Source organism: Rattus rattus, chromosome 8, assembly GCF_011064425.1.
Source record: "Rattus rattus isolate New Zealand chromosome 8, Rrattus_CSIRO_v1, whole genome shotgun sequence".
NCBI classification, from domain to species: Eukaryota; Metazoa; Chordata; class Mammalia; order Rodentia; family Muridae; genus Rattus; species Rattus rattus.
The window spans coordinates 72,024,842-72,045,063 of NC_046161.1; the positions used below are offsets into that span (position 1 = coordinate 72,024,842).

The 20,222-nt window shown below is 45.4% G+C and overlaps 1 protein-coding gene across 1 annotated transcript in view; it reads left to right on the forward strand.

Moving 5' to 3' along the window:
* The window catches only part of Gclc (glutamate-cysteine ligase catalytic subunit), a 36,235-nt gene extending 20,185 nt beyond the window's left edge, over nucleotides 1–16,050 (forward strand). The window contains exons 4-16 of the mRNA XM_032909420.1: nucleotides 600–713; nucleotides 2,137–2,195; nucleotides 2,287–2,420; nucleotides 6,348–6,422; nucleotides 6,659–6,775; nucleotides 7,403–7,541; nucleotides 7,968–8,080; nucleotides 8,515–8,607; nucleotides 8,902–9,006; nucleotides 13,013–13,094; nucleotides 13,175–13,278; nucleotides 13,347–13,467; nucleotides 14,625–16,050. Of these exons, the coding sequence (XP_032765311.1) occupies nucleotides 600–713; nucleotides 2,137–2,195; nucleotides 2,287–2,420; nucleotides 6,348–6,422; nucleotides 6,659–6,775; nucleotides 7,403–7,541; nucleotides 7,968–8,080; nucleotides 8,515–8,607; nucleotides 8,902–9,006; nucleotides 13,013–13,094; nucleotides 13,175–13,278; nucleotides 13,347–13,467; nucleotides 14,625–14,836 (1,468 nt within the window). The 3' untranslated portion in view covers nucleotides 14,837–16,050. The remainder of the gene's footprint in view (nucleotides 1–599; nucleotides 714–2,136; nucleotides 2,196–2,286; nucleotides 2,421–6,347; nucleotides 6,423–6,658; nucleotides 6,776–7,402; nucleotides 7,542–7,967; nucleotides 8,081–8,514; nucleotides 8,608–8,901; nucleotides 9,007–13,012; nucleotides 13,095–13,174; nucleotides 13,279–13,346; nucleotides 13,468–14,624) is intronic.
* The last annotated feature ends 4,172 nt before the right edge of the window (nucleotides 16,051–20,222 follow it).

The following is a 20,222-nucleotide window of genomic DNA, read 5'->3' on the forward strand; positions in this document are numbered from 1 at the left end:
TTCAGAAAAGATTGCACAGTGGCTGCAGGAATGTCCAGGAAACCTTGGTGCTAGGAACTACTTTCCAGATGAGAATAACAATCTCAGCTGGTTACAGTGCTGGGTTGCCTACAAGGACTTGCCTTTGTGAAGGGCAGGGAGTTGATATAAGGTCTGGGTTAGTAGTTCTGGCTACTGATCTAGAACCCAGTAAAGAGCCTGCTTTGTTTTGCTCTCACTGACTTAGAAGGACTACCTTACTCAAGTGAGATGGGAGTATGAGCACTGTCCTTAGGGGGCGGATGGAACTGTCCTGGTTTGAAATTAGAACTCTTCTTAAGGTTAAGAACGACAATGAGGTTGGATCTTACACCAGGGCACTCTGGTGTAAATTGGGGACATTGGAGACACTGCTTAACCTTGAGGGACTTCTGAGGAGATAGCAGAGGCAATACCCAGAAGACCTGGTCCATATTCATCAGGAGGTTGGAGCAGTGTAGTGAACAGGGCTGAAGGCAGTTTTGAGCATTGATATGGCTAGTGAAGAAGAGTCCCATAGTGAGTTGCAGCTAACCAGTTCTGAAGCCATTTCTCACCTCTCCTTTCTCGATTGGTTGCAGGCTAGGCTGCCCTGGATTCACACTGCCAGAGCACAGACCCAACCCAGAGGAAGGAGGTGCATCTAAGTCCCTCTTCTTTCCAGACGAAGCCATAAACAAGCACCCCCGCTTTGGGTGAGTGGGGCTCAGACTCAGTGGTCTGGGCTACAGTGTTTGGTCTGAATTCCTCTCAAGCACGCGTTGAATTCAGAGGAGACAGCGGACCCATATCTGCTCACGCTGCTTCCTACGTACAGGTTTGCTTTGTCCATTTGAGAGCCACCCTTAAACAACATGGCTCCTTTCCTCCTTCTTAGTTTTCAGTTTTTGTCCTCATTCTGCAAATGCATGGATTGGAAGGTTTCCTTTGCCTGGTCCTTTCCCTCTCTAAGTTTCCCGGAATCTGTCATCACCCATGTTACTCTGTCCGCACTGACAAGGTCAGGTGTCTACCCCAGTAACATAGACTCTCCTTGTTGCTTCAGGTCCGGCACCAGCTTGATCTTATCTGTGGGCTCATCTCTATTGAAAAGAAGCTCCTGACCCAACATGAGGGACACTATTCCTTTTCCAGGCCCCCAGTTCTCACATTCAAAGTCTTTGTAAGGATAGACAAAGACCGACTGACTGCCTTGTTCTTTGGCTTATTTGAGGCAGGGACTGTCATTTGTTCCTTCCTTCATTCATTTGCTTTTGTTTGCTTACTTATGGCAGGGTCTGTCTCTGAAGCCTTGGCCATCCTGGAACTCACTATATAGACTATATCAAACTCATAAAGATCCTCCTGCCTGACTCTCTAGTACTGGGCTTAAAGAGCATTATTATGTGTTTAAAAAGAAAATTCTGAGCTGCTGATGGATCATGACAATTATAAAAGCTACCCAAGAACCCCTCATGGAAAAGGCTAGCACAGGAGGTCCTCCTGTCCTGACTAAGGGTTCAAAGCAGGCATCAGGACAGATGTCAGTCACAGCACTGCCAATCAATTCACAGTCATACTAACATATGAAATAAGTGAATCTTGATTTCATAATTTATCGAAGCTTATCTAAAGTGTTGCTGTAATTTATAATCAGTTTCAAAAATCTGAGAGGATTTTTCCCCTTTCTTTGTGCTGTTAAATTGTGTTAAATGAGGACCAGTCATGCAAGTGTTCGGTGGCCATAAGGTATGCATTAGGTTAGTGCTTTGGAATTGGGGAGCTGAAGCAGGGGAAGAGTTGAGACTCCAGTAAAAACCAAAACCTAAGTTCTTAAGTTTGACTAAAATCATTGGAGTTTTCATGAGAAATGTTAGAATTAGTTAGACTATGGCTGCCCAAGAACACCTGAGCTGACTTGGGTTAACAGTAGGTGAGCAGGATGGGCCCCCACACAGAGCAAAGGAACTGCCGCTTACCAGTCCTCTTTCAGGAGAGCCTTAGGGTGGCATGTCACATGTGCCGTGAGGCTGTCCTGGAGTTCTAGTTTTTGTAGGATTCTGATCCATCCCTTTGGATGTGCTCACATTCTAATGTGGCAGTTCTTGGATGACCTTTTCTTTTGTTTGGTTATTTTAGTACTCTAACAAGAAACATCCGGCATCGGAGAGGAGAAAAGGTTGTCATCAATGTGCCAAGTACGTCTGTGGGGGGTGGGAGGGCTGGGGGACAGCATGTCCATCTGTCATCCTTGATTCTCAACTCCTCTTCTCTGAATTAATAATACAGTATTCAAGGACAAGAACACACCATCTCCGTTTGTAGAAACGTTTCCTGAGGACGAGGAGGCATCAAAGGCCTCTAAGCCAGATCACATCTACATGGATGCCATGGGATTTGGGATGGGCAACTGCTGTCTTCAGGTATTGCCTCCATTGCAGTGAGGCTGTGACCTCTTCCTTAGCGCGTCCTGTTTAAAGTCACCTTCTAACCTGATTCAGAAGATAGCATGCCTCTGGAAAGTGATGTTGCTTTAGTGAAGTCTTTTGTAGCTGTCTTTTTACTAAGAGTTCACAGTTCACCACAAACGTGTGTGGTTGTTACTAAACATAGTATCTGCTGAGAAAGTATTCGTGAGCACCCTTTCTAGATGCCTGATTTTTACTGCCATCTAGTGACAGCCTTTGAAGATGTTAGACAAGGATCAGATCTCTGTTTCTGAAAATGACCTCTAGTGGGAGAATCCAATGACTTTATGATCTGAGGGGAAAGGTGGTTTGGCATTTAAATTTTTATTCTTGTGCAAAGCTACTTCACGGTTTAAAAGGAATAAATATTTAACAGCCTTTGCCTTGCTTGCCCCTGGCTAAGTTACACAGGAGATACAATAGTATTTCTCTGTTCATGTAACTAAAACTTTGGTTGGGCCTAATCAAATAACTGACAGCCTCTGGCAGTGACGGTGCCAGGCTGCCTGAGGAGTGCAGAGCTCCCACCGCACAGCCCGTGGTTGACTCTGCCCCTGCTGCCTCTGCTTTGCTGGCTCAGTTTGTTAAACTGACAGTAGCCTCAGCACAAAGGGCACAGAACTCAGCATTCTTTCTCAGGGCTGCAGCTGTACACATAGTTGTCACATAAGCCTCCTGACTGTTATTTTTAAAACTACAGATAATTCAGATATAATACCCAAGTCAGACTTTCCCATGGTGTATGTTTCTATAACATGATAAAGGAAAAGGTGTTTTGTTTCCTTAGCTTATTTAAGTAGGATCGGATGTGTGGCCTCCAAAGAGAAGCCAGAATGTTCCCTTAGGATGGTCACACATCATTTAAAACGAGGCTGACTTTTAACTGTGTTACCTGCTTTCTTATCTTAAATACAAACATTTCTGGAATGAACCATTAAGCTGTAGCATTTAAAATACATGGCTTCAGTGTTCTGGGAACCCAGTCCTTCCTTGGCTTAATATTGAACCAGGGTCTATCAGGTTCGCACAGAGCGACAGTCTGTCTTCAGATACTTGGTTTATGCAAATAAGTGAGTCCTATTGGTGGGGACAAACATTAAAGTGTGAGTTTTTTACTCCCCCAACATATCCAGTTGCAGTATTCCTCTTCAGAAGGTTGAAGTGACAGATAATTAAGACATATTCTAAATGACATGAACTCACAAATAGCTACAAAAGTCCCTGCCTTATATCTTCTGACGGGACCTGAAGGAACTTTTATTATAGAGAAGCACAAAAGAAATGGAAAGTAAGTTTTTAGGTAATGGCAGACTTAACTAGACAAAAGGAAACTCCTCCAAGTTTGCGAGCTTGCTGAGTGCTGTAGTGCTCGCCTGCAACCCCAGTGACCCCAGTGCCACACATGGAGCCTGGGCCGCATAGCCAGACCATCTCAGAGAAGGATAAATCCTCACTCTTCAGGGTTTTTGAGAGGCATTTAATAAATAGAAAAGTCATAGCCTGCTATGGATTTTTTTTCTTCTTCTTTCTACTTAAGAAAATTATGTGGTTTCAAAACCGGATTCTAGGTAAATTTCAGATTTGGTTGCTAATGTCCATGTTTTCATAGTTCCTTCTTTGCCTCTGTCAATGTCAGAATGACACTTCCTCCTCTGTGATCCTTCAGAGGGCAACAAAAGCTAGAGCTTCCATGGTTATGCCTTTCTGAAGGAGTCAGAGATCCTGGGTTTTGTTTCCCCCCCCCCAAAGTGTTCTGTTTGACTCGATGCACACAGTGTTTCAGCTGTAGAGCCAAAGGGTAGTTATGAAATTTACTTAAGATAACTATTGTTAAACAGAACTTTGAAATCCCAGTCACTCCTTTTAGATTTTTCTAAAGATGGGTTTTCTGGAATGTACCTACGAATCCTCTGCTCTGTCCCAAGCTACCTAAAGAAACGCCTCCAAGAAAAGTCTTCATTACAGTATGTGTGCAAAACTAAAGATAATAGTGCACAGTAACAGACCCAAGAGCCACGGGAAAGAAGCAGATCTCCTAAGAAACATGTCCAACAGACTCTGTCCATCACAACACCCGGAAACACTTGACTCTTTTACATCTCAAAGGTTTTCAAAGTCCCTCAACGTAGCTCTCTCCTTGTTCCCCTCTTTGTCATCCTCTTTCCTTCATGACCATCCGTCAGTTTAATAAGTGGGTGACAAGGACTTCCACACATTCTTGGGACAGAAGATCCTGGACAGAGTCCTGGTGATAGGTGATAGGACCATAGACAATGAGCAGTGCTCTGCTTTACCAAGTTCCTTCCCACACTGAATCCTTACTGCAGAAAGTGTGTATACCTGCCTGTGTAGATCAGAGGCCAACCTCAGGTGCGATTCCTCAAGCACAACAGCCAGGGTCACTCATTGGCCTGGAGCTAACAAGCCCTAGGAATCTGCCAGTCTTTGCCTCCCCAGCTCCAAGACTATAAAACATGTTACCACACCCAGCTATGGTGGGGGTTCTAGGGATCAAAGTCAGGTCCCAGTGCTAACAAGGTAAACGCTTTCCCTTCGCACTCTCTCCCTGGCCTCACACATTGTTTTGAGTCTCATGTCATTGGAGGGATGCCTTGCTTTACTTGTCAGTGGCCTTATCTCCAGCTCTCTTCAGCTCTTACTGTAACCTTTGGAACTTTTTTCCTTAATGGATGCAATAGCTTCACTGTCTTAATCTGTGGTGGCCAGTGATTGCCATTACTTAATGTGCTGCTCACTTTAGCATGAACATGGAAACTACAGGAGGATCAGCAGGTGTGTCCCCCATGTCTGATGGTATAAGGGACAGCTGAGGTACAGTCAGGACGCTGGACCTAAGAGTCAGCAGTAACACTGAGATTCCTATCAGTGCTTTCTTCAGCCTCTATTACTTCACAGTTTAAGAACATCAGTTATCATTTCCTGCATCAGGACCAAACTCAAACTGTCATCACTGAATGGCCGTAATAAGGAAGTTAAAACTTTTCAGTCTGTGGGTATAGCAGTTGTGCTGTTTTTAAAGCACTCCTTGACCATCACTGCCACTGTTCCCTGTGAGGGAGCGCAAGACTCTGTTTCTTTAGGGTTGTTACTTTAGAGGATGTGCTAACCAGTGTGGTTCTCCTATCATTTTCTGGTGCCTACTTGCCCCTGTGAAGAGGCTTCCTAGGTAATCTTCCTGAATTTGGGACGTTGTCAGAACATATACTCTTAGCACAGACTTTTCCCTCTGAAGTCCAGAGCCTTGGAAACCCAGCTGCTTCCAGGACTTTTTCTTCCCCTAACGTCCTTTAACCTGCACGTCACAGCACCTGTGTCCTGTACCTCTCATGCTCCAGCCTCCTCTTCTTTATGCCCTAGGAACACCCACCAAGAATCTAGTCATGCTCTGTCCACGGGTCCCCAGCCCACCTGCTTCACCTCTGGCACAGCCCTTCTGCTGGCCCTGAGCTTTCTCCTTCTCACACCAGAGATTTCACGATAGTGCCTTCTGGCCTTACCGCCTTCCACATCCCCAACAACCTCACCCACCAGTGCTTGGAAATACACCAAACACACCCCTCCAGTGTACTTAGAAAGCTGCCTGTAATATCACCAAACCCTTCTTTCTGCCAAAATGCAGGCAGCCCTCCACTATTGGAAGCCAACAAGGGGCCAAAGCTGTTCTGCCTGGCCTGAGTCTTTCCTCTCTTTCCTGGCTAGACAGTGGTTTGGCTTACACTGATGTGTAAGAGTTGTCCTTATGCAGTGGGACTTGATTACATAACACCCAAGGTAACTTGTAAGCCAAGGTCGTACCCGAAGCCTTCCCATCTGGGCCAGAAAAGGACTTTATGATGTTTTAACAATTTCTGTTCTCATCAGGTGACATTCCAAGCCTGCAGTATATCTGAGGCAAGATACCTTTATGACCAGTTGGCCACTATCTGCCCGATTGTTGTAAGTAGAAAGTATGTCCTTCTTTAAATACATCTTTGTAGAAAATAAGACCACGTCCTCATGCTACAGAATGGATGGCTTTAATGAGTACAGGACGTGGAGTTCTTTCTCGTACATTCTATTTACAAAACAGTAGCTGGTAGTACATACAGTGGAACATCAAGGATGATGGGTAGGTGTACCCTTATCTGTGTTCGCCACACTTCCACTCTGCATTTGCTGTCTTGTGCTTTCAGATGGCTTTGAGTGCTGCATCTCCATTTTACCGAGGCTACGTGTCAGACATTGATTGTCGCTGGGGAGTGATTTCTGCATCTGTAGATGATAGAACACGGGAGGAGAGAGGACTGGAGGTACGAGTGACTTTTTTCTTTCTGTAAGCTTAATAGATCTTAATAGCTTCTTTTAAAAATACTGCCCATTTTGTGTTGTAGCAGTCACACCGACAGCTGTTTTACCAAGTGCTCTGGCCACCACTTTACATCTGATAGTTTCTGCTAGGAAGTTGGGTGATTTTCCATTTGAAGGCCTTAGGCTTTGCCCTGTAAGGTCTGGTTAGCATTACTAACGTTTTTTGTCATACTGAACTGTAGTAATGCGTCCTTTCAACTCTGAGCTCCAGGGACATGCGTCACCACCCACCTCAGAGAGCCAGGTATCTAGGTTTATCCTAGGAAAGACTCTTCAGGACAAGCACCTGGTTGGACATCACTGTTTTTAGTGGCTTCCACTGAGGGTATTTCTGCTCTGGCCCTTTCATAATTATTCACTAATTGTTGAACATAGTCTATAATTTTGTTGTGTGTGGAAGAGAGAGGGTTGGGGAGGGCACACAGGCCTCAGCATAGAGGTCAGAGAGCAGCATTGTAAGTCTGTTCTCTCTACTCTGACTTCCCAGATTGAATGTAGGGTCCGAGGCAAGTGTGCTTCTGAACAGTTCATACCTGGCTGTTAATGTCAGGTCATTTCTTCTGTTTTAGCCTCTGAAGAACAATCGCTTTAAAATCAGTAAGTCTCGGTATGACTCAATAGATAGCTACCTGTCCAAGTGTGGAGAGAAGTACAATGACATCGACCTGACCATCGACACGGAGATCTACGAGCAGCTCTTAGAGGAAGGTGAGCAGCGTACCCCACGCCTGCCTTGTTCATATGTGCACCTTTGTTCTTCAAAGCACTCTGAACTTTTTGCTGACTCCTGGTCTGGTTTCTGTTTTTAGTGTGAAGTCTCTAACTTTTCTTATGAGGCTGCTTGTTCCTAAAGTTTCAAGTTCCAAATCCTTGTGAGATCTTCTTGACTTTTAGCAAAAGGAACTTGTTGGAGCTCTGTATCTAGGTCCACACCAGTGCCCAGAAGGCATTGTGTGAGGAGTGAGTAAACTCCGAGTCTTCCCCAGTGTCCATAGGATAAAACCCTGGGCAAGGTGAGAGCACTGAACCACCCAGCCCTTCCTAAGCTTCTAGCCTTTCTTCAGTCTGTGGACTTAGAAATCCTACATGGTGCTTTGCCCTTTGCAGTTAGCCCCCTGCGGTCTGTCTTTGCAGGCATCGATCACCTTCTGGCGCAGCACGTCGCTCATCTCTTTATTAGAGACCCACTGACCCTTTTTGAAGAGAAAATACATCTGGATGATGCCAATGAGTCTGACCATTTTGAGGTATCTCCCATTCGAATGTATTTCACTGCATAACTAAAGGAAGTTTGTTTCTGTGCCTGTGAGGATTAGTGACAGGAAAATGTCTTCCATTACCTAGTGCAATACAGAGCTAAGAAAAACTAAAGGAATAAAGTGCTTCCATGGCTTCCTAGTTACTTCTCAGTTCTGTGAAACTAAATACCAGCAGCACAGAAACTTGCTGGAGCTCTGCAGTAAGTGTTGCAGACATATCCTGACTTCCAGGAAACACTGTCTTCTCACAGGTCACATTCGCAAAGCGTTTAACTTGTTAACTTTTTTATATTTGTAAATTGGGAAGTTTTAAGTGTGGCTCGACAGTGAACAGTCTTTGTCCCCCATTAAATACATGTAACCTAAGTGTGTCCTAAATGTGTAGAAAGTTGGTTTCATCCTCTTTCTTTTTGCTGTTATAGAATATTCAGTCCACAAACTGGCAGACAATGAGGTTTAAGCCTCCTCCTCCAAACTCAGATATTGGATGGAGAGTAGAGTTCCGACCAATGGAGGTGAGACACATGCTTCAGCTCAGAAGCTCCCTTCCAGTTGCTCCCCACCCTTCCAGTGCTCTTCTCAGAGGGCTCTGCATTTATTCAAAAGCAATAGGAATCCAAACTTGCCCACGAATAGCATCTACAAAGCCCTTGGGAGCTGGTACCAGCGCGTGGACCTGGATAGAGGACTTCCAGTCTCAAATGGGGAAGAGGAAGAAAGTGCTGGGGAATAATCCAGTCTGAGGGGCTAGTGAGGGGCGCAGCTTTGGCAGCCAGGTGATCCCCAACATGTCTGCTCTTTATCTACAGGTACAGTTGACAGACTTTGAGAACTCTGCCTATGTGGTATTTGTGGTACTGCTGACCAGGGTGATCCTCTCATACAAACTAGACTTCCTCATTCCACTGTCCAAGGTAAAGATGAGTCTGCTCACACCCATGAACGTAGACAATGTAAATGCAGTTACTTGTTTGAATTCACTCTCCAGTTTTAACCTATCTTTACATAGAGTTCTTTTACTCATCAGGATAAATTGTCTCTACTTGGACTCTGATTTTCCTGGCAAGCCTAAATCTAAGCTTTGTAAAATAATGGTGAGGCAGTCCCACAAACTGGAGCTATCTCCCTGATATTCCCATTGGTCTACAATGTCAAAATTAGGATGACTGGTAGGCCTGCCGGTAGGTTTCAGTGCAACCAAACTTCACATGTTTGTGGAGGATGTGATGGCATGGATTACCAAATTAAGAGTTTCACATCCCCACCCTCATGAAGAAGACCAGAGAAGAGGCTTTCTGGAGGAAGTTGGCCAGCCAAGCTTCTGAGCATCTCCTTGCTCAGGCCACAAAGCTGTGTAATCTGGAGAAGCCCAAAAGTTGGTGAATGCCAGGAACTTTTGGGCAGATCTTCCTCTTGACATAATGATGGGTAGGAGAGCTTGCTGATGGATGAGGGCTCTGCTGCTGTGCAGCCCTGACAGGGAGTAAGGCTCTGCTGCTGTGCAGCCCTGACTGACAGGGAGTAAGGCTCTGCTGCTGTGCAGCCCTGACAGGGAGTAAGGCTCTGCTGCTGTGCAGCCCTGACTGACAGGGAGTAAGGCTCTGCTGCTGTGCAGCCCTGACAGGGAGTAAAGCTCTGCTGCTGTGCAGCCCTGACAGGGAGTAAGGCTCTGCTGCTGTGCAGCCCTGACAGGGAGTAAGGCTCTGCTGCTGTGCAGCCCTGACAGGGAGTAAGGCTCTGCTGCTGTGCAGCCCTGACAGGGAGTAAGGCTCTGCTGCTGTGCAGCCTTGACAGGGAGTAAGGCTCTGCTGCTGTGCAGCCCTGACAGGGAGTAAGGCTGTCAGTTGTGCAGCCCTGACAGGGAGTAAGGCTCTGCTGCTGTGCAGCCCTGACAGGGAGTAAGGCTGTCAGTTGTGCAACCCTGACAGGGAGTAAGGCTCTGCTGCTGTGCAGCCCTGACAGGGAGTAAGGCTGTCAGTTGTGCAGCCCTGACAGGGAGTAAGGCCGTCATAGCAAACCTGGGAGGGATTCTAGAGGCTTCTGACGTCTGTGGGTGTGGAAGTCCATGTGAGCTACACATCCACACTTCTGCTTGTGAATTTGAGGACATGTCCCCAAAACTGACAGAAAAATTAAGGAAAAGTATCCCTAACCGAAGAGTCCTCACCTAGACAGTCCTCTGAAGCCATTAACTCCAGAACCCAAACTAGGAATTTTATCTCAGCAGAAATGTTCTGGACAGGGCAGACTCTGGTAAGGACACCTGCGGGGCGTGGGATGTGCTTCTTTACTGAATTTAATGCTAGAGAGATGGAAAGAGCACTATTAGAGTTCCCTTCCCAGCCAAGTGATTTCTGTATTTTGTATAATTTAGTGCGTGTCCTAGTTTGCTTCCTGTGACTGTGATGAACACTGTAACCAAAAGGAACTTGAGGGAGAGAACAGTTGTCCTCTGACTACCACATGCATATCATGTAGCATATGTATGGCCCACTGCTCCACACATACTAAATAAGTATGTAAGTAATTTGAATTAGAAGTAAAACATCTGGCAGTAAAGCTCCCGGCAGAGCCCTTCCTTTTCTCATTTGTCAGTGATTCTGACCATAACGAAGAATAAGACAAGCACACAAAACTGTTAGTCATCAGTGTCAACGTACAACAGTGCACCTAAGATCTCTAGCACTTGGGAAGCTGAGGCAGGAGGATCACAAGTTCAAAGCCACTTTGACTTCATAAGCAAGAACCTGTGTCAAGCATAAAAAGTAAATAAGGAAACCATATGAAAAGAGCATTCGTCAATTCTAAAGGACCGTCTCCAGAGTGAGCAAACAAAGAGAGCAAATGTCTCAGTGTTGTAAAAGGTCAGTGAGGACATCCAGCCACAGGGGAGGCAGTAAGAACAAACACAGGCATGGAGAGATAACTGCAGGTAAAGGCACTTGCCTCCGAGCCTGGTGACCTCAGGTAGATTCCAGGACCCATGTGGTAGTAGGAGAGAGAGCTGATGCCCACACAAGTTGTCTTCTGACACAAACACACAAAGATAAACAGAAGTATAAAAATCTTTATGAAGAGGGTTGGGGATTTGGCTCAGTGGTAGAGTGCTTGCCTAGCAAGCACAAGGCCCTGGGTTCGGTCCCCAGCTCCAGAAAAAAAAAAGAAAAAAGAAAAAAAAATCTTTATGAAGAAACAGGTAACATCCGATTGTAACATTCTGGTATGTGTCACTTTTGTACAACATTCTGAAAACAAGGACAAATGTTGAAAATGAGGGGTAACAATGGCATTTAAAAATGATAACAGAAATGACAAAGTGCCACACAAAATAGAGTGTGAGGTAGGCAGTCAGGTGGCTGGAGACAGCAGTGCAAACTGCTCGTCCAAGGTGTGCGGCAATGGCCCTGGCTGTCTACAGTGTTGTTAGAGGCATTTACTGTGGTGGGCAGTAATGCATGAGATAGGAAACTGAATCCTGAGCTGTTTATTCTGTGCGCAGGTTGCTTATGGTCTCCTTCCACATAGAGAATAGGGCCCTAGGGGTCCCTAACAGGTGAGCTGCTAAGGCTGAAGAGCTGCAGGGAATCAAATGATGTGTTAACAAGTGTAATTGTGTAGGTTACATCAGATATGTCATGCCAAAGAGCATCTTTTGTTCACATGCCTTGAAGATTGAAAAAAATCAATAAAAAAAAATCACTTCTCAAAAATAGACATTATCTGAAATATATTCCCACCAAAAGTCAACAAAATAATACTCAAGAAAAAAGTCCTCTATTTTTCTTTTAAGTTTGAAGTGTCTTTCCTAATAAATCTTGAAGTAAGCTGAAACTTGAATGACTTATGGGAAGGAAAATTAATGGTGTGAATGTTGCTGGAACAAAACGAGTAAAAACCAAGTGTAAGCCTGAACCTTAGAGCTGCCCACAGCCGCAGTTGCATTCAGCCTGTTACTTGAGTGTGTTCCTACAAGTGTCTAGACATTCACAAGGTCTCTCAGTATCCCTGTAAAGCATCAAGGAGTTAAAACAGGGTTCTCTCCATAACCAGTGTGGAAGGAGGTTAAATAATCACAAACGACTTGTAACCAGGCTGGAGAGATGGCTCACTTGAGTTCTGCAGGTGGACACAGGTGGGCGGGACCCAGGCTCAGTGGCCAGCCAGTCCAGCAAAAACCAGGAGTTCCAAGTTCAGAGAGAGAGGCTGTGATTGAGGAAGGCACTCCAACATCAACCGTGGCCCACCCGGCCCTCCAGCTTGTGTTTGTATTATATACTGAGGTTGCACATAAGCTAGTGTTAGAGAGAGCTGAAGAGGCCACTCACTTGTTAAGAGCAGTGACTAATCTTCCAGAGAGCCCAGGATCAGTTCCCAGTACCACATGGCAGCTTATCACAATCATCTGAAATTCTAGTCCCATGGGATCTGATGCCCTCTTCTACTCTCCAAGAGCACTGCACAAACATGGTGGACAGACATACATGCAGACAAAACACCATACACATAAAATAAGGGAAAAAAAAGAGAGAGACAAAGATAACATTATAGAAAAATTTAAAATGTATTGTAGAAATTGAGAATTCGTGGATGGGTTACCAGCTAGGCAAATGGCATTGGTGACTCTGCCCATGGTGGGCTACCCAGTACTGCAGACCTAACAGTTTCCTGCCCCTTTGTTCACTTAAGCAAGGCAGGGCTAGGGAGAACACCGACTTTGAGACCAAGAGAGCCAGGATCTTCTGGTGTTTTCTGTTTGGTTTGGTTTGTGAAGTACGTTTCCCTTAAATTCCTGTTTTGCACAGATACCATATGATGGGCACATGGTCTGTTTTTCCTGCTGTGAGGGGTGGGAGCGATGCAGGCACTGGCTTGTTTGATCTAAGACGTTCTGACTTGGTCCTGACCCCTCTTCTTCATTAGGTTGACGAGAACATGAAAGTGGCACAGAAGCGAGATGCCGTCCTCCAGGGGATGTTTTATTTCAGGAAAGATATTTGCAAAGGTATCGTGTGTTCAGGGTTCTGGGGTCAGTTTATGCTGAACAAGCTGCTGGAGCTCACCTGTGCTCCCCTTGGTTGGCAGGTGGCAACGCTGTGGTGGATGGGTGTAGCAAGGCCCAGACCAGCTCCGAGCCATCTGCAGAGGAGTACACACTCATGAGCATAGACACCATCATCAATGGGAAGGTAGGGCCTGACCGGGGCTCTGCACTGGGAACGCCAATGGCAGTGTTTATAACAACATGTTCTTGTAGGAAGGCGTGTTTCCTGGACTCATCCCCATTCTGAACTCCTATCTTGAGAACATGGAAGTCGACGTGGACACCCGATGCAGTATTCTGAACTACCTGAAGCTAATTAAGAAGAGAGCATCTGGTACAGTAGTCATTTCCTTTCCTTTGTCTGACTCCTTGTGATGTTTGCTTCTGTGACAGCTCCACTTTCGCCATGCTCACTTTCTACACGTGACTATTTCTGCAGTGGCCACACCTTACAGTCTTAGGATTGAATTGACAGAGCTCTCTTTTTCTTTACTGGCTTGTGAAATAATGATGCTTTTTAAAATGTGGCATCTTCAATGAGGTGTGGTGACTGCAGTGTCACTCCAGTGTCGTCTGTGTATTGCACATCACTGTTAACTTCTGCTGGGCTAAGTAATCATGGCTCAGGCAGGCTATACCACTGACATGTGGACAGCTGCCAGCTCCTGTACAGTGCCTCTGCCCAACCCCATGCCCTTTCCTTGTCAGCTTAAGACCTCATTTACAGGGCCTTACTGGCCTTGCTGGTTCTTACACAGGGAACAGCTCATGCAAAACTAACTCAGTGCGAATGCTAACAGCCTCTGGACAAAGGTCATCTGGGAGCATGTTACCTCTAGGATGCTGTATCTCTGGCTTCGCTTTTACCCCCTTCTCATCCCTGTAGGGACCCCATAGTCCTCCTCATCCCCATAGGGACCCCATAGTCCTCCTCATCCCCATAGGGACCCCATAGTCCTCCTCATCCCCATAGGGACCCCATAGTCCTTCTTATCCCCACAGGGACCCCATAGTCCTTCTCATCCCCATAGAGACCCCATAGTCCTTCTCATCCCCATAGGGACCCCATAGTCCTTCTCATCCCCATAGGGACCCCATAGTCCTTCTTATCCCCATAGGGACCCCATAGTCCTTCTCATCCCCACAGGGACACCATAGTCCTTCTCATCCCTGTAGGGATCCTATAGCCCTTCAAGTAGTTATATAATGCCAGCATCTAGAGACATAGCCCTCTCTGTCTCTTAAGAGCTGGTAGTATCAGCCTGTGGGGGCCTCTCTGTGCGTGTGTGTGTGTGTGCGCACGCGCGCGTGTGTGTTGCTGTTCTGCAACCTGCCATTTGTCCCCAGCAGGAATCCTTTGAATGTGATGAAAACCTTTCTCTCAGTCCTTACTGTGTGATACTCCCAGTTCATGATGATCTCATTTTAGAGGCATGTGTTCACCAGTCATTAAATATCTACTTCTTAAACCACCTATTTTCTTTTCTTCAGGAGAACTAATGACTGTTGCCAGGTGGATGAGAGAGTTTATTGCAAACCATCCTGACTACAAGCAAGACAGTGTAATAACTGATGAGATCAACTATAGCCTCATTTTGAAATGCAATCAAATTGCAAATGAATTGTGTGAATGTCCAGAGTTACTTGGATCAGGATTTAGAAAAGCAAAGTACAGTGGAGGTAAAAGCGACCCTTCAGACTAGACATCCAGCAAAGTGGATGTCAGCTGCAGCCCTGACCCCAAGCCCACTCAGATGCTGTGAAGACCAAGATGGCCTACAGTGTTCCAGTTGCCCGCAAGTGACTAGAAGCTTCCTTCAGTAGGTGAATCTGAGTTTGTATATGTATATACTAAAGTATTTTTATGATTATTAACAATGTATTTTAATAACACTGTATCTACAGTCATGGTGAACTGGCTTGTACATTTTTGAATTCTGACTCTGGAGCGACTGCTGTCTAGGCAGTTTTGTAAATGTAATTGTACAATACATGTACCTGCATTCCAGAGTTTCAATGTTTACTGTAAACCTTCTTTAATACTACCTGGGACCTGATTCACTGAAATTTATTTTTAAAAAAATGCTTTCTCCTACCTGTTTCTTGAGTCTCCTCTTGCTGTGTACGTGAAGTCACTGGACTGCACTGATGCCCTCTGAGGGCGAGGCACCTTACCTGTGACACTTCCTTTCCAGCGCAGTCCCACTCCTGCCACGGAACTGAACTCTGCCAGCTATTAGAAAAGAAACTACAAATCCTAGATTCGTCTGAATATACAGACTCAGAGAATATTTAGTTTCATCTGAAAAGGAAAACCTTTTCCTTCTATGTACACCAAGAGCTCTGTCAAATGTCTGCTCTCCATTACCACCTGTCTGACCTCTGCTGAGAACAGTCGTCAGTGCAGCCACCAGGTTTCCGCCCTCTCTCAAGTTTGCTGTAGCAGATTGGCAGACTGTCTTCTAACAGCCATTCATTTCATTCCAGATTTTCCCAGGGGAATAGTCTGCATCCTGCTTGCTTTCTGTATAAAACTTACAAATCAATCATGAAATGCACTAATTTTTGTGAATCAGGACCCTAAGTGTTTAATTGTAAATAATTTGTTTCATAGATTGCTTTAGGTTTGTGTTATCTTTTTAATTGTTAACTGAATTTAACTACTTCTAAAGTAACTGAACTGTAGATTAAGCCAAGCTTTACAGATATAAATATTTACTGTAATGCTAATTTTGAAAGATTGCAATAAAGCCGCTTCAGCTTAAAGCTTTAAATACTGGGATTGGCTCTGTATCTCATTTACCTCGGAAAGTTAAAGGAAGCCTTATTTTCTATAGTTCTCTTATGTAAACTAGGTTGTAAAAAGGATAAAATGTTTGTAGTATGAGAAAATAAAAGATCGGGATTCATATTCAAAGGTAGTACGTGTATGAGTGGTTTTCAGGGTTTTTAGTTTGGATTGGGAGGCATTGTTTTATGTTTTGTTTTTATTTCTAACTATGTCACCTGGCCACTGGTTTGTGCCCACTATGTGCCCACTATGTAGCTCAGCCTGGCCTTGAACTCATAAAAGCCCACCTGCCTCTACCTGATAGTACTGCTAAAAGCATGAGCCGATATGCCTGGCTTTGGTTGGGAGGATTTTATCAGATTGTGTGACGTCACCTCATCATTTCAGCTCTCCGATCCCCTAAGAGGAGGACTGCTAAGGCAGATGGATCTCGCTCAGTATTTCTCTCACAAGACCTGAGCTGTAGCTGATAGACTGCTTTGCCTATGAAAATGAATTTTTCTTTTACTCTCAGCCAGCCTCATGCTGCTGGGCCAGTGGTGGCCTGGAAAATGTAGTCCACACTGGAGACACTTATACGGAGGAACAAACGATCCCTGCAGAGCTGTTTTCAACCCGTCTGGATCGGTGTCCCTACCACATCCTCTCACATACACCAAGTTCATGGAGCATGTTTTTATTGGGTCACACCTTCATTCGAATGAAGCTTAGACAAGTATAGCCCAGACATAAGAGTTACTTCCAAAACAGCGCTCCCTTCAGGCAAAGGAAGCACCAGAGGATTTTATTCTGTTCAGGGACCTCATTCAGAAAAGTACTTCAGGGACGTTTCCAAGCATGGTCCATTTAAGGTGATAATTTAAGAAGGAAAGATGGGTGTGCTTAGTTCAAGATCATGGCATACAGCTTTCCTGATGAGATGAGAACATGGTGTGCTGGGCTTTCATCTCGCTGTAGATAAAGGAAAAGTCGTGTGGAAGGTGTGGAAGGGGTGTGTCCCCAAAAGGCTTTCTCCCGCTCGCCTTCCTCTGGGCAGTAACTTCTTAACTGGCCCTCAGCAGCACTCAGCTCTAATCTACATAGAGTGAAGTCTACACTTCTCCACTGCTAGTAAGCCTGGGTATTGCTTGTCTGCCTGCAGCTCACACGAATACTTGCTACCACTTCATGCCCAAGTTACAGATAGTCCGCTTAAAGCATCAGCAGTCGCTCGCCTTCAGTGCATGTCTAGATTGTCCTCCTGCTAAAGTTTAAACCAGGCGAATTTCAGCCTATGTCACATGCTCTTCTCCACTCCCAGACAGAGCAAGTATGACCCACACTCATGAGCGTTACCATCTAAACAGCATTCAGGGTCGAGAGCCAAATTATAAACACTGACATGAACAAAAGATGCTTCGTCATTGGTGAAAATGTGTGAAGAAGCCTTGTGACACACCACTGGCCTGTTACTAATTAAACAATTTTAAAGAAGGAGTTTGGATGGGAGACCTCAGGTTACTGAACAAATGCTGAGAAGACAGTTACAAATTGGAAATTTCAATGCCAGGCACAGGATACTTTGTATGAGTTGAGGGTCAGTGAGGTAGGAAGCTCTCCCTGCTTGCTTGCTTGCTTGCTTGCTTTTATAGTGCCAGAAGGAGCTGCGTAGGCTGCTGGGGGAGGAAAAGACATCAATCATCTTACCCAGTGGTAAGATGCAGACTGGACTCTACATGTGACAATACCCACCTACCAAGCAAGAAATGCCCCCACCAGATCAGATTTGAGGCCTGCTCTACAGCAGGGAGCCAATGCCTAGTGCTGTAAACACAGTGCTCAACCCATGGTTAGAGAAGTTAGCAAGCCCAGGGGAGAACTTGTTGCTGTTTTTTTACTTTAACGATCTTGTTGTCGAGCTGCCTTCTATGGTATTTTTATACCCATAGATTGGTACCTTTGGTCTCAGGGAAGCTGGCTGCTGCATTGGTAGTGCCTATGTAGTGCAGGCCTAAGAATAGGCAGCTGCGTGCTCAGCCGTAGATGGGATACCAACATCAGCACCCCGCTCAGAGTCTCACAGAAGAGGAGCAGGAAGAATGTAAAAGCTGGAGGAGGGCTGAAGTGCTGTTCTCTGGACATACATGGCTCTTGCTCATATGAACGCAAAGCGGCTGCCAATGACCTGCGCAAACCAAGACAGCTCAAAATTCCACAAGGAGGAAGGGGGCCGGGGGAGCTATTTGTAGTTGATGGCTGCTTCGGGAAAGGATAGTTACTTTGTGAGTGTGGCCACTGGTTGCTTCCCAGTGGATGACCCTAACATCCATGCATATATAGACAGCATTAATTGAGTTAAAAACAAATACATTATTATAAAAAAGCTGGAAGGGAGATTAATGGGGCTCTGTGGAGAGCTGAAGGGAAGGGTAGTCATGATCCAGATACATTCTATAGAGTACAATAAAGATTGACATTAACCAAAACCATGGCCAAGCCTGGACTCTGCATTCTCTTAGACACTGCCTTTCTTCCCTGCTTCTAACCTCCTGGTCACGTGGGCATCCTTTGTACTGGTGGGCCGATTCCCCATATTTCCAAGATATCATCCCAGAGACTGAGCATATGGTGATTTCATAAACCAATGCCTAATTGAAAAACTGGCTGTCACAAATGTCTGGGTTTTGGCATGGTCTTGGCCCAAGTCTCAGAGTGCTCGGAGGTTTACTAGGAGCCTGCAGGAGAAAGGTGAAGGGACCCTCAGGGATAGAGGGGAAGGAAGATGGCGGTGAGGCTGTGCTGCAGAGCCTGTTGACGTTAGCTTAGGGGCCTTCTCAGAGCTTCAGCTAGCCACTTATCAGAAGCCCTGGTTATGGCTCCCCTTGAGGTCAGTGAGGGTCATCATCTTTCCCTGAAGAGAGATCTGTCATCTGCTCTTATATCCCACTTTCCCCATGAACACTTCAGGAGTTCACACCAAATGATGCTTAGGAAAGTAAAAGTTGGGGGGTGTCTCACTTCAGACACCAGAACACTATAGTTCTTGACAAAAGACTTGACATCATTTCTTGGTTTTGGAGACTGGAAATGCGGGCTCAAGCATTGACACACAGGGTTCCTGGTGGGAGCTCCTGGCTTGCAGGTTAACTTCATGCTGTTCTGCTAATACCTTCATCCCACTTACACAAGCTACCACCACCATCTGAAGCTGATTGCTTCCTTAAGGCCTCAGCACCAGGTATATCCCATTGGCAGTTGGACATTTAAGGGAAGACACATTCTGCCTGCGGCAGAAAGGAAATGGGGAAACCAGGGCTTGGCTAGGAAAGGTATGTCCTTGAACTCGATGACAAGCAGAGGCCAAAATGGTCTGAATCCCTTGTCATTCTAAAGGTCTTTGGGATGAATTTTGGACAAGTACTGAAGATGCACTGAGAAAGAAAAGTGTAGCAGTGAAGCGAACTATGCACACATTGTCCCAAATGAGAGAGGCCAGAGAGATGATTGTGCACTGTGAACTCCAGTTGTAATTCAAATCGTAAAGATGTGATACCGGGTACCTAGTAGTTAACTCCAGAGTGAACAACACTGACTGCAAAGCCATCAACTCTAGGACGCTAGGCTCAGTTTCTTCCCTAGTCTGGTGATGAGTCAGTGCCCTGCAAAGTGACACTTTGGATGACAGCACCTTTCACACGTCATGGTAAACAAAAAAATGTAAAACGTACACTGTTAAAAGGGAAAACCTACCCCACAGTCCTGTGGTACCTGTACCTCCTCCTCATCCTCCTAAATTAGCCTCCAACTCAGCTAGAGAGGCCATATCTTCAGGAGCGCAAACCTACAGATTATTTCCATAGTTTTTGTGTTATTTCATCTGGTAGTGGCTTTGCACTCTCAAGGCTCACCACTTAGGGCTGGTTCTCTAACCAAAAGCATCACCTTAGGGTTAGCTCATTAGCATATCAAGGCCAGCCCTGGACTAGGCATCCCCTGAGCTGGCCCAGTGGCCTGCCAGGGCCTTGTCAGAGCTGCTGGCAGCAAGCTGGAACACCACATTATTTCAAGACACGCAAGATTTTTGATTTTTTTATTTTATTTTTAGTTACACAAAATGGTTTCGGCAATGTTCTTAGCAAAATGCTAATATTTTCATACACCAGTTTTGTGAGTAGATAAATAACAAATCCTTTTTGTTTCTAGGAGCCACATGGGTGGGAAGTAAAAACAGCCTAGCCTTCTTACCCCTCTGTTGTCCTCTCAGAGGATGCCCTCTTGTTATAGATGACACACCCACAGTGCTCTAACCAGCCTACCAC